General features: G+C 50.7%; 1 protein-coding gene across 3 annotated transcripts in view; it reads left to right on the forward strand.

The window, feature by feature from the left end:
• Positions 1–3,122: 3,122 nt before the first annotated feature.
• Positions 3,123–13,501, forward strand: part of VANGL1 (VANGL planar cell polarity protein 1) — a 54,148-nt gene continuing 43,769 nt past the window's right edge. The window contains exons 1-3 of one of the 3 annotated variants that reach the window (XM_055312252.1): positions 3,133–3,222; positions 7,749–7,836; positions 12,185–12,388. In XM_055312252.1, coding sequence (XP_055168227.1) covers positions 12,318–12,388 — 71 coding nt within the window. In that variant the 5' untranslated portion in view covers positions 3,133–3,222; positions 7,749–7,836; positions 12,185–12,317. Of the gene's footprint in view, positions 3,223–3,652; positions 3,767–7,748; positions 7,837–12,184; positions 12,389–13,501 lie in introns of those variants that run through there. The other 2 variants (XM_055312253.1, XM_055312254.1) reach the window with 2 other exon arrangements.

The raw sequence follows: 13,501 nt of genomic DNA on the forward strand, positions 1-13,501 counted from the left end.
TTTATTAAGCACTTGAGATAAGCCAATCACTCTTCCAGCCATGCCATCCACCTCTGCTCATTCTCCTTCTTTCTGTCCTCAAGGTAATGAGAAATTGACCCTGATTGACCATCCAGGCCCTTGTGACTCTCTCCTTAGACACTAATAACCCACATTTCAGCACTCCATCACCGACATTACTAACCTAGATAACATGTATCCTTTATGTATGTGGCTTTCGCAGAATATTTCTCTATAAAAAAAATCAGCATTTTATAACATTTCAAACATATTGGATACAAATCTTTCTCCTTTTTAAAAAAAAATTTTCCTGTCTCCCTAGAGTACTATATACAAAATATCCACCTAACCTCAGGCTCATTGCTATTATTCTGTGACTTGACAGTGTGTCAAGACATGTAATTGGCACTTAGGAATTGAACAAGCTTCACAATGACCCCCCTTTGTAGACTCTGGGGTCTCCTGACATCACCTCCTGCTCTCCATTGATAAGTGTCTAATTGACAGTGGGGTTAGAAATCAGATGATGAAGTTTACTAGAAAGGTTTGTAAACAAAGTATAAACAGTACCTAAGTGAGGGTGTGAGAGATTCTCCTATTTATAAAGTCTATCCACTTGAAAGCATGGATTTTGTATGGTTTATTTTGTTGATCAGAGGCCTTTCTCATGTAACTGCTTTTCTTCAAGTGTATTCAGGATTCTTGAGGCTGGATAAGTGACTTCTTGAAAAGTGTACCTTTAGTGCATTTGGCATTTTATGTATTTTCTTCTGTTGTTAGCTATCTTTATGTGCTTATGTCATAACTTTTCAATTAGATTGTTCCCCGGTTAGATTATGAACGTCTCAAGGGCAAGTGGTATCTTATAGTCATTCATTCTTTTGCTAGGCTTTTTTTTTTTTAAGCAACTACTATGTGGAAAGATCTTTGATGGAAATAAATGAGACATGGTAGTTACATTACTGGGCAGCAGAATAACCAATACAAGGTAAGAAGATGAGTATAAAAACTCAGAGTGCTATGTGAGTTTAAATAGAGTAGAGGAATGCTTTCTGGTTGTGAGAACTAGGGAAGGCTTTGGGAAGAGATGGCATTTGAGTTGGATCTTGGCAGACAGAGGAAGTTTTAGTGAGTAGCATTCTAGGTCCATGAGGATGGGCAGGGAGAAATATATGCATGAATTTGTGAAACAAAAATAGTCATGCTGGAGTCTTGAGAACACCCAACACCTAGTGCCGTACTTACCTCGTTGGGTTTGTAACAAATGGAGAAGTGAAACAATGGAGTGGCAGATGGAATCCACAATTTTACCTTCATTACTAATTCAGGTTAAGCTGGAGAATTCAGCTTTAGGCAAGAGCTAAATAAGCCTAAGTGGCTTTATATAGAAAATGGGAGCCAGGGCAGGCCTCCAGGTGATACAGACCATCCTTCAGCATCTGACATGTTTTCCAGCTCTTACCTGTTACATTTGGATACTTGAGAAGTTAAAACAAAGACTAAATGGCATTTAAATGTGAATTTATTGTCTCAGAGTTTATTTTGCACTATTCCCCTAGATTTCATAAACTGCAGTGAATTATAGCCACTTCCCACCGATGTTTAGTGAGGATTTGTGTATTTCATAGGGACTATTCAGGAGCATCATAACTAGGAATGGAAATCCCTGGCCTGTTGTAAACTTGATGGGTCTACATTTTAAAGATGAAGGACACATGTTTTTATAAAGCTCTACATTTCTACACCTGAGCGTGGTGGAGAGACAACTGACTTTATCCTTAGGAAGCTGGCTACCCGAGTCAGCAGCACCTGCCCTCTGGGGACTGGTGACAGGTTGGTGAAAGGTAGGCAGATGTCCTGGGTTGCCAAGAGTGAGCAGTGAAACCTGGCGGCAGGCTGGGGGGGTGAGGGTGGGGGTCAGGGTTGGCACACCAGACATGTAATGTACCCTGAAGAAGTCCAATATACGGGAGAGACTATGGGGTGGGGAAGAGAGGTGGTGAGGGGGCAGTGATGGCTTTGGGGGTTAAAGTTCCCCAAGTAAGGCAAGCTCCGGGTAGGCGTGTGTTTCCCCACACCAACTGCCCACAGTGGTTCATCAGGCATGCCTCTGCTCGAGAGCTCATGTAAGCAGCTTTGGGTTCCAGCCAGATTCCAGACTCTCTACAGGGATCCCTAGCCCTACCCACACAAGACAACTAAGGAAGAAGAATGCAAATATTCGTAGAAACAGTTGACATCTGTTCAGGCCTACTTGGCACCAGCCACTTTCCACTATCTCCCCACCATGATCCTGCAAGGTTGCGGTTCTCAGCCTCTTACTTTCTGGACAGGGAAATGGACTCAGAGGTGGATGCCAATCTGGTTGAGTCAGGACTGAAACCTGGGGCTGCCTGCCGGCCTTCAGAGGTGTGTTCTTCCAGCAGTTTCTAGAAAACAGGTGGGGGGAGGGGCAGGGGAGGATGGGCAATGATTCCTCTGTTACAAGGGAGAGGGTTGGCGGTGGGGGTCTGGCTGTGTGTGGGTATTTGTGGGCTCATTTCCTGGGCTGTGTGTGAGTTTAAGTGTGAGTAATGTACATTGGTTGAGGTGTGGGTGTCTATGGACATTTGTAGTTCAGTTCTTGGAACGTGTATATGAGTGTGGGTGGTGGGGAGGGTTAGTCCCTGGTCAGTAGGAATGTGTGCGGGGTTTCTCGTGTGGGCAGACAGGCTGGGATTTTGTGCATGATTGTGAGGGGGGGGGGGGGCGGCGCGTGCACGCGCGCTTTTGAGGGTGCAAGTATGTTGGGGTTCGCGTGGGGTCAATCGCAAGCCGTGTGTGTTCGTGATGTGTGGAGGAGCGGGCGTGTGTGAGGTCAGCCTGAGCGTGCAGGAGTGTGCACGCGCGTGGGTGATCGCGAGCGTGCGGCGGGTGTGGCGGGGAGGGGGCGGGGGCGGGGGCGGGGAGACGCCGGCCGGGCCCCGCCCTGCGCTGCAGGTGGGCCGGGCCCGCGGCGGGGCGGCCGCGCTCGCTGCTCTTGGCTCGCGGCCGCGCCGGGCTCGCGGGGCTGGGCTCGGGCTGCGGGGCGGCGCCGGGACAGGAAGCGGAAAGCGGCAGCGCAGCGGCGGGGGCGGCGGCGGGGCGGCGGCGGCGGCGGCGGGGCGGCCGGGCTCTGCCTCTCAGGGAGCCCAGCGCAGGCCGCGCAGCCGGGGCCGCGGAGCCCGCACGGCCGGCGCAGAGGTGAGTCCCGCGAGAGGCCGGGCGCGGGGTGCAGGCCCCCCCCCCCGCGGAGCCCCCGCGCCCCCCCCCCGGGCTGGGACCCCGGGCCCCCGGGCCCCCGCGCCCCCGCCCTCCTCGCCTCGGGCCGGGATCCCGCTCCCCGCTCCCCGCGCCGCGCCCCGACCGTGCCTCCCGGGAGCCCCCCGCGCGGCGCGCCCCCCGCCCTCCCCGCCCCGCCCCGCCCCGCCCCGCCGTCCCTGCTGCGCCCCGCGCCTCGGACTTCGGGGTGCGTCCCCGGTGCGCGTCCCGGCCAGGACGTTCCCGGGGCGGGGGCCGGGCGGGGGCCGGGCGGGGCCGGGCGGTCCTCCGCTCCCCGGGGGCCCGGCGCGCACCGCGTTCCCGCCCCTTCCCGCCCCGCCGCGGGGGGCAGCGCGGGGGGCAGCGCGGGGGGCAGCGCCCGGGTCAGCGCCCGGAGCCGGCCTGCGTTCGCACCTCGCTCCCGAAACTGGCGGCCCCGGAGGCCGCGGGGCGAGTGCGCTGGCGCCGCGGAGAGCGCAACAGGCAGGTACGAGTTTACTTTCAAAAGCGCCGGGGTGGAGCCGCTGGCGTCCGCGAGCCCCTGCCCGAGGGGCCCCGCTGCAGGAGCCCTCCCCGGCCGCGCCGGGACCTCGCCTCCTCCCGCAGCCTTTGAACTGCCCCAAGCCGCGCGCCCGGGAAGTGTGAAGCTTTCGGAGAACCGACGCGCGGCGCCCGCGGAGGCAGGCGTGGGGCGGAGCCGTGGCCTGGCGGCCGGGGACGAGCCGCGGAGCCTCGCAGCCTCGCGGCGGAGAAGCCCCTCGCTCTGCTTCCCCGTCTTCCGGCCGGGGCCGGGGCCGGGGCCGGGCCGGGCCGGGGCCGGGGAGGAGTCGAGAGCCCGGTTAGCTCCCCGGCAGGAGATGTCACGGCGCTTTACAGTGATGGTTGTGTGGCCGGCGCGTGCGTTTTGTTAGACCCTCGCGCCGTCTCGGCTGCGGTTGGAAACGCCTGCGTGTGTTTTTAGACCTTTATGCCAAAAAACGCTAGCGAGCTGTAAAGAATCTGGCATTCTCGCTGGGTATGTTTCCGGATTTTACAGAGTTGCTGGGAAGTGCCATGGCTGTGCCCCCAGTCGACAACGCTGATGAGCGTTCTGCTTCCTGCGGGGGGGATGTTTGACTACACAGCTCCTGGGCTTTTTAAGTGACGCGGCACAAACTGCCTAAAACCGGGGAGAAGTAATTAGTCATTTTATGTAACCACTAATTAGGGTTTTTAGAGTTGAATTAAATCAGTGTGATATCTCTGGGGCTTTGATTTCTGGGAGGAAACTCTTTTATTCTGCAGTTCCGAGAAATGACCCCCTTCGCCCACCCGGGAGCATTGAGCATTCCCAAACGTTGGTGTCTCTCAAGGTAATTAGTGAGACGTTGCTGGTGAAGTTCTCGCTCTTGTCGCTCTTACAGCCCTGGCGGTGCGACTGGGTTGCAACTTCATTTGTAAGCAAAATGGGACAAGAATCTTGAGAATGGCGTATTTGTAAGGACGGCTTGCCGGGCAGTCCATCTTTGTTGTCTTGTGTGTTTGAGCACCAGGACAGAACCACAGAGGATGGTTTCCTCCCCGAGCACCCATTCTGTGTCACCCCGTCTGTTGAAGGATAAACGGATGTTGAGTGAGAAGAGTGTCGTCCCCTCCATGCCCCTGACACACACAAACACACACCCCGTTTGTTACCCCAGACCTCGGCGGCAGCGTTTGTGCCACCACGCGGGTGCTTGTCACATTGTATTTTAATAGGCAGCGTCTGCCTTTGGGCTGAGAACTCCTTGGGAGTTACAGCCATTCGAGATTCTTTTCTCTCAGACTCCCCACAATGCTTGGGACACTGAACCTGTGAGCAGGAGTTGAAATTGCAAAATTCTTTGTGGGTCATGTGTGGTTTGGGACAATTTATGATCGTTGCCTACCCTCCGATGTATAAGCAAACCGGTTCTGGTCAATTGCTGTATTGCTGTCTATTTTCCATAACTAAGAGTACGGGTTGTGGACTTAGATTCTCAGAGGTCACGCCACGGCTTCCTCACTTACTGTGACCTTGCTTTGCTTAACTGTAACATGACATGAATATCTGTCGTCCCTTACATGGCTTGTTTTGAGGATTGAGATATTGCATGCAAATGGTTTAAACGGTCCACAACACGCAGTAAGCACACAGTGATCTGTAGGATTATTAGTGCCATGCCTTCTCTCTGTAAAGCGAACTAGCCGTGGTTAGGGGACTGGCTGTGTGTGGCCATGTGATGTGGGCATTGTGCTATGCCGCTTTCCAGAAGGCGGACAAGACAAGTTTAAGGGGACTTGGGGCTGGACCCTGTTTCTGCTCGTGGCTTTGGTCTTGCCTGAAGCCGGATGATGAAAAGGTACGTGCTGTTCTCCCCAATCAGGGTCTTTCTGAATCCCATTTAATTGGACGCAGTCACTGGACTTGGCACCATGGGATTTACAGAGGAGGTGGTACTCATAAAATCTATTTTTTGAAGCTTAAAAAGTCTAGCAGGGGTTAAGGGCGTGACTTGAAAACAGATCTACATCACGGGACCCCAGACACGTTAACCATTCACAGCTCTTCAGAAATCTATATCCAGCTGCTGGGGCTGTTTCAGAGGTAATTAGGGATTCGAACCAAGAGTAGTTATTCTAGGAAGGTGATTTGAAATCATTGGCAAAACAGGTAAAACGAGGTTGACATTTTGAACACAAGCAGCCCAGAGTCATTCAATTTTAAGGGGTCTGTTGTAATGAAAGAATCATTGGGTTTGTCACAAATGCCACAAGCCCTCTGATCCCCACATCAGTGACCTGGATAATGTTTTATGGTTTAAGGGCCACAAGTTCAGCAAAAGGTTTTTCAGAGCTTGCCATACTTCTTCCCACCCTCCCTTTCAACCCCCAAGTCCTCCAAATAAACTCCATAAAACAGTTTTTGTTTTTTCTTTTTTTCTTGATCTGTCTGATATTCACTTCCAACCTGGGACTAGTAAAAGGAGGTCCAAGAAACAGAATGTAAATCCCTAAATTAGCTGAAGTTAATGGTATTCATTCTGGGTAGAGTAGCACTGACCCAACGAGATTCGTTAAGTTTAATGCAAGTGCTGAGGAGGTCTTGTGCCATGGGAAGGTATGCTTCGTTACTGAATGAATTTGACTTTACTGATGATAAATAACAATGCCAAATGGTGTGAGGGCTTTCCACATGCTAGGCACTATTCTAAATGGCTATGAATTCTCTCATTTGATACCCACCACAAGCCGATAAGTAAAATATAATTATGTTGTTAGGAACACAGGCACAGAAAGGGTAAGTAACTTGATCTGAGGTTACACAGCTGGCACGTACCGGAGCCAGGATTTGAACGATGACAGTTTTCACCTCAGAACTTGTCTTCGTTGCTCCTCCTCTGCCAAAGAAGAGCTGACTATGAATGAAATTATCTCCATTTACATTTTCCCCTTAAGTGCCATTTTACTGGAAAGGGGGACCTTGAGAATAATGTTCACCGCAAAACAATAAAAATAATGATTGATGGGGAAAAAATAATGAATGGAGTAAAACCCTTTAGCATTATGTGTCTGATAGAAAAGTCACGTGCACAGTGTACATAAAAACGACTGTGCCAGAAACTTCTTTCCCTTAGAAATAGACCCACGGCTGAAGGAGTAGAATGACCCTTTAAGTGCAGTGTGTGTGTGTGTGTGTGTGTGTGTGTCTGTCTGTTTGTCTGTCTCTGTAACCCCTCTTGAGATAACTTTCTATCCTCCAAACCAGAGTTCCCTTGATTATTTTATAGCTGTAGGCAGAGCTGTTGATGTTTTTATAATTTCCTTTTCGTCAAGGTTAACTTAATGTTTACCACTGTCATTACCACAACATATTATTTCCCTCATATGAGCTTCTGAACACTGTGTTTTTCTTTTAAGTAGTAGGCAGGTATATTTTATGTGGGTGAACTTAACGTGAGGGAAAGATTCTCTTTGAGGCCACCCATCTTCAGTTTTTAATAAAGCGTGGCAAAGGGGGTTCTCGCTGACCTTTTTGCCTGGGAATCCCAGAATTTCAGATGATGCCATGCAGGCAAAAGTGCACCTGTCTCAACACTGCCCTCTTGGCCTTTGGGGGATGTGAATTGACCAGCCGAGACCCTGGCCTGTGGCCCCAGCTTCCCTCCAGGCAGTGCCTGTAGCTGGTACTGTGGCCCTTGCTCCTACTATAGCGGGCGACTGCTGCTGACTGTTACTTAGCCTGCCTGGACTATAAACCCTGCTGCCTAGTGAGAGGGTTTTGTGAGCACATGGCTGGTGGTTCTGACATCACTGCTAACCTGATCTCTGCGTTGTCCTCTCCAACAGAGAATGTAAAATAGGCAGCCTCCACCATTCCTTCTACAATGGGTCTGTGGCCTCCACGACCTGAGGTCTGCCCCAGAAAACCTTGCTCGGCACATATTTACTGAGTGCCTGTTGCATTCTAGGAGCTGGACAAATCATACGGAACGTGGTCCCTGCCCTCATGGAGCTCACAGTCTCTTCGGGAGCCAGATGTGAAGTAATCACGCCAAGGTGTCATCGGAAATTGTGATACAAAGGGGAAGGATGGGGTGCTGTGAAGGGGCCTCACGTAGACAAGAGGATCTGGAAAGGCCTCTGGAAAGAAGCAGGATTTAGTGGAGAGGGATGAGTAGGAGTGGAGCAAAATGGGGCGTGGGGAGAGTATAGCAGTTGTAATGGGCTCTGCCAAGACTGAGGCTGCAGAGAGCCTGGTGCTTTGATGGGCCTGGCGCTGAAGAAAGAGGGTGCAGCTGGCGAGGTGGGCAGGGCCCCACTGACCAAGTGGAAGATGCTGTGTTGTACTCCCACTGGAGTGGGACACCATGCAAGGGTTTTAAGCAGAGAAGTGACATCCACTTTGTGATATGAAAGATCACTGTGGCAGCTGCCCATGCCCTATACCATGGGGGTCATCGCTGGGGTCAGGATGATAGAGGGACAGGATCCAGATTCCAGGATCCATATTTACACCTTTCTGTGACTGTGTGGCAGCCGATCTGTTTATTACCCTGGGGACCTGATTCCTTTTCATTACTTTACTGTCTTCCTGATAAGGCATCCCTCTGACCTTATTTGAGTTCTGCTAATTTCTTGTGCATACAAGCGAACTATCTTATAAACGTCATTGCGGTGATAAGCTTCATGATGGGTGTTTGTGTTAACTGTATGCAAGCTCTTTCATTGGCCCTGAAAATAAGTCCACTCTGGATTTTCTTAGCTTGCCTCCTGTTGCTCATGCTTAATCCTTACCGAGATCTGGGACAGGATTCGATAGCTGTGATAGAAACAGCATGACTTCGGGAAAGGAGCCTGTACTCAGCTGAGACTGGATTCCATGGTTGGGGGGCGGGGAGCGAGCTGCAGACTTAGTAGTAGGTTAGCCCTCTGTGCATGAAGCCTGGAGGAGGTGGGTGGCTGAGCACTGGGGGAATGAGAGGAGGCTCCTGAGGGCAGGTGGCACTTAATGACAGTGGGATGCATGGGAATCACAGGAGAGAGTGTTGGAGGTGGCACTTAATGATAGTGGGATGCATGCGAATCACAGGAGAGAGAGTGTTGGAGGTGGCACTTAATGACAGTGGGATGCATGCGAATCACAGGAGAGAGAGTGTTGGAGGTGGCACAGGCCTGGGTAGATGGGATTGGTGGGATGACTGGATCCCCCTGGCCAAGGACGTTGGAAAGACTAGGCCAGGACTCCAGGGGGCACTTGTGGGGGTGCTCCAAAAAGAGCAGGGGGCAGCCGAGTAGGAGAGGTGCCCTGAGCGGGATTTATTTTTTCAGTGTTTGTCAAGTACCTGTTATGCCCAGAATATCCTGCAATAGGTACACCGTGGCTCCCATCTCTGGGGAGCTTATGCTAGGATAAATCCACAGGAGAAGAAGAACGGGCGAGTTTTGAGCCTTAAAGGATAACTTGATGGGGGCAAGGGAAAGAGTGTTGGGGAAATAGTAGCCCCAGTGCCATCGTGTCAGAGGATGACCGGTTGTGGAAAGCTCTGGGAGGACAGGCCACTTGCTGTGCACATGGGCTGTTGTTGCTGTGCCAGCATTGCTTAGCATGGCCTCCTGTGGCTGCTTGCTGAATGTGGAGTAAGATGAATGCAAAAATGGGATCAGAAGGTCTCTGGAAAGGACGAGGATGTGACCTCTGCATTTGGCCCACTTAGAGCTGCTTCAGTAGAGTGTGGAGGGAGGAAGATTGGGGGGACAGTTGAGGGGGAGGGAGTGGCAGTGCAAACAGACCACCCCTCTGAGGAATACAGGTAGGACTTGTGGGAGAACCGGTACGTGGGTGAAGCCTTTCCCCAGAAGGCACTTGGGAACCCGTGATTTCCTTTAAGGGACGTGCCTGGAGTTGTCTTAATGGATGGCCAGAGATTTTAATGGGGACTTAGAATGATGTCCTTTCGCAGAGGGGGGAGGGAAGGGGAGCCTGGGTTACCATGCGCTTTCTGTAGGGAGCCTGGTTTATTGCTCTCACCAACAGAGGAAGAGCTCATGTTAAATGGCCTTTTTTTATGGGGGGTGGGGCAACAGTGGCTCAGCCGTGTCACAGCCAGCCCAGGTCTGCAAGGACCTGGGTCATCTGCCTCTGAGACACCCCAGCAGCATTTAGCCAAAATTAGCAGGAAGTGGGGGTGGGAACGGGGAGATTGGGAGAGCTGGGGCCAAGGGCCATCATGGGAAGAAGCTCATTCTGGACAGGCCTGGGGACCCTAGCTCACCTCCTGAGCCAGGTGTCCACTAGGTACAAAGCAGATGCAGAAGCCACAAAGTCCAGAGCCGAAAGGAAGTGAGAATCGAAGGCACTGGAGCTGGAAGCTCCATGAAATTACTGGCTGAAAACGGTGGGAGGCGGAGTCAGGGGTAAAAAAGAGGATGAGTGTGCTCTTGAAGTTTTCTAGGAAAGTGGAGGTGGTTCAAGAGCAAAACGCACATTCCAAAAAAAAAAAAAAAAGCCACGATGTTTGTTTTTACACTCAGCCCCCAGACTAGGGTCCTTATTTGCATTTTACGGGTGAGAAACTGCCTTGCTCCAGCGCACAGCTGTAGTTAGCCACCCGGCGGCTGAGACGCCCGCCCAGTGCTGTCTGACTGTAGGCGGGCAGCAGGTGGAAAGGCGAGTGGGGCCAGCTCTGCCCTGCTCCTGTCCATGCTCTGCTGTTGCAGAGAAAGACAAGGAGGGACATCAGCTTTCAGGACCTGAACAGGGAGGTGCTGGGAGCCACAACTCTCCTTTCGATGCGGTTGGAGCCCCCTTGCTACTCACAGCCTCCCTGTTTCCCACGGTTTACAGTGCGAGGTCTAGTAATGTGACTGAGGTTACATGACCAAGAAGTGGGTAAAACCTGGGATTGGAACCCAGCCCCAGACCCTGTGTGTGTTAGTGTTCTCAGATCAGCCCTGTGATTTATCCCAGTTTGACAGGTGAGGAGTCTGAGCCTGAGAAAAGCAAGGGGCTTCTCCTGGGTTGTATCAGAGGGTGAAGAGTGCTGGGCTAGAACCCACTGCTCGCCTGGGGCTCTTGATGGCAGAGGAGAAATGAAACGATGAGCCAGAACACCCAGGACAAGGGAAGCTGGGCCCAGAGGTCACAGTGCCTGCAAGGGAACGCACCTCATTTCCATACTTCCACACAGAACGAATGCTAAGGGCAAAGGCATCTTAAGCTATCTTTGAGCCTGGAAGGTATGCTGGTATGTGGAAGTGACCCAGAGGTTGGCTTCCGGCCTGCAGGTGGCTGCAGGGGTCAGGGAGCTTTGGTCCCCTCCCAGTAGGGGTAGGGCTGTGGCATTTGCAGCTTCTTTGTTCTGTCTTCACACTTATGTCACTGGCTCTAGTTTGCAGTTTCAACACTGCAAGGAGGAGCCCTGATGGGCGGAGACCAGCTCTGGAGGTGCAGGATAAAGGGAGAGACAAACTTGTGGTTCTGGGGCTCAGGAATGTACTTGGAAATGTTTCCAATTTATTTTTATTGCGAAGCAATATCTAATGAAAATGTGGGGAAAGACCCAGGAGCCTGCAACTAATAAATCACCTGCTCACTTTCCTTTTCCGATGTTCCTTCTTAATCACTGTGTTTACAGAAGCCTTTTATAAGACTGTAACTGTAAAGCAGATTCAGGATGTATCTACAGTCCTGCAGTTTGCTTTTTAAATTTATCATTATGTTGTAAAACTTTCCATCCTTCCTGATTATTTTAAACAGCTATCTGATATTTCTTTGGGTGGAGGAATCCTGTTTTCCTTACCTCGTCCCCCTCCCAACCCCGCCCTGCTTTGGGGGCATTTAGATTATTTTGGGCCTTCTCCTGTTGTAAACAATGCCATAATAGTTTTTCTTTCCTTTTTTTTTTTTTTTCCCAAAAAGAATCAGTTCTCGAAGATAAATTCTCATGAGTTTGGATTCCTGGTTTAAAGAGATAGAGAACTTTTTTTCTTTTTATTGTCTTTTGGAAACTATGAACAAAATCCCTTAAAAGCTACTTCCCTGGGTATTGTTCTGGTCACCAGCAAACTGGCAGTGGGGGCTGGGCACTGTCTCGGCTGTCGGATGGGAAGCCACTTCCTCCAGCCTGAACCCAGGCAGGGAGGCTGCGTCCAGGAAATGGCCAAGGGCCAGGTCTCTCCCTCTGCTGCTGTGCCTGCCACTGTCATAGAGGTTTGGCCTGCCAGCACCTGCCTATCTCCCTCCTGGACACTTGGGGAAGCATTTAGCATTCAGACTCTTCCTCTTTGCTCATGTGTTCTGGAACAGGCCCCAGAGAGGAGGGAGCTGCCATCATTTATCTTCTGGAATCTTTAGGTTACCTTTGAAAGTTAATATCTTTTTTTTTTTTCTCCCTGTTTTTCCTAGAATTTGTTCCCTTTGAAGAGTGGCTCCTGGATATCCAGGCCCTTTGGGGCTTTAGGAGCCTAGTAGGTGAAATTCTCTGCCTCTGAGGAGAAACACTGCCTGCTCCTTTCTCAAGAGCAAGCTCCCCATTGCTATGGATACCGAATCCACATATTCTGGATATTCTTACTATTCAAGTCATTCGAAGAAATCTCACAGACAAGGGTATGTAAGCTCTTGATTGTTCCACCTTTATTTCCATTTGGGGAAACTTGCAGGTTGGTCCCTCTTTCTAGGCTCACTTTTCTTTTCTTTAAATATTTTATTTATCTATTAGAGAGATGGAGAGAGAGCAGAGCACACCAGTGGCCTGACCCACCCAGGGGCCCCCAGACTCACTTTTCAAGCGGTGAAGCTGGGTTTCGGGGCTGTTGATATTGGAGGTTCAGTCCACCCGTAGATGAGAAGCTGGGCTTTCAGAGCATTTAGCATGCGTTGGGAGTAACCATACCACCAATTTACATTTTATAGCTGTCATTACGGTTGATGACCTAAGTGTCTGACAGTTGATTTTATTTTATTTTATTTTTTTGACAATTGGTTTTAAATTAAAGTTTCTTCCTGCAGTGGAAATGTTTTCCATTTTTAAGGACTTCCCAGAAATGACACTTCTCCCAAAGCTTTACCAAAAATGTAAATGAAAGTTTTTAAAAAAAAAAAGTGTTGATTTGTTGCTTTTCAACTAAAGTTGCTGACTCATTGTCTGTTAGGCATTTGCTGTGATGTTTATACACTAGGTGGTAGGATGGGTCTCGTGCCATGTTGCTCTCTGGCTAGTTTTCCCAGGGAACAAGCCTAGGTAATGGAAGATTGCCATTGGGACGCCTGGGTGGCTCAGTCGGTTAAGCATCTGCCTTTGACTCAGGTCATGATCCCAGGGTCCCTGGATCGAGCCCCACCTCAGGCTCTCTGCTCAGCTGGGTGCCTGCTTCTCCCTTTGCTAGTGCTTGCTCTCTCTCTCTCTGTCAAATAAATAAATAAAGTCTTTAAGAAAAGAAAACAAAAACCACCATCTGGGGTGATGGAGACCAAACTCTCCTCCTCGTCTGTGCAAAATGCACGGGTCTGCCCTGGCACTCGTAGAGTCTGCTGTTTATAGACCTGCAGAATGTTTGGTAAGTCAAGGAACAAGGGAATGAATGAGTGATGAATGAATGAATGAATGAATAATGGAGAGGTGGTTAAGAAGACAGTTGGTGAAGTTGTAGTGCTGCCTCTTGCTTAGACTCATCATCTGTGAAGTGGGTATGGCCATCTCACAGGGCTGTTGAGAGGATT

This window comes from Nyctereutes procyonoides, unplaced genomic scaffold, assembly GCF_905146905.1.
Source record: "Nyctereutes procyonoides isolate TBG_1078 unplaced genomic scaffold, NYPRO_anot_genome, whole genome shotgun sequence".
Classification (NCBI taxonomy): domain Eukaryota; kingdom Metazoa; phylum Chordata; class Mammalia; order Carnivora; family Canidae; genus Nyctereutes; species Nyctereutes procyonoides.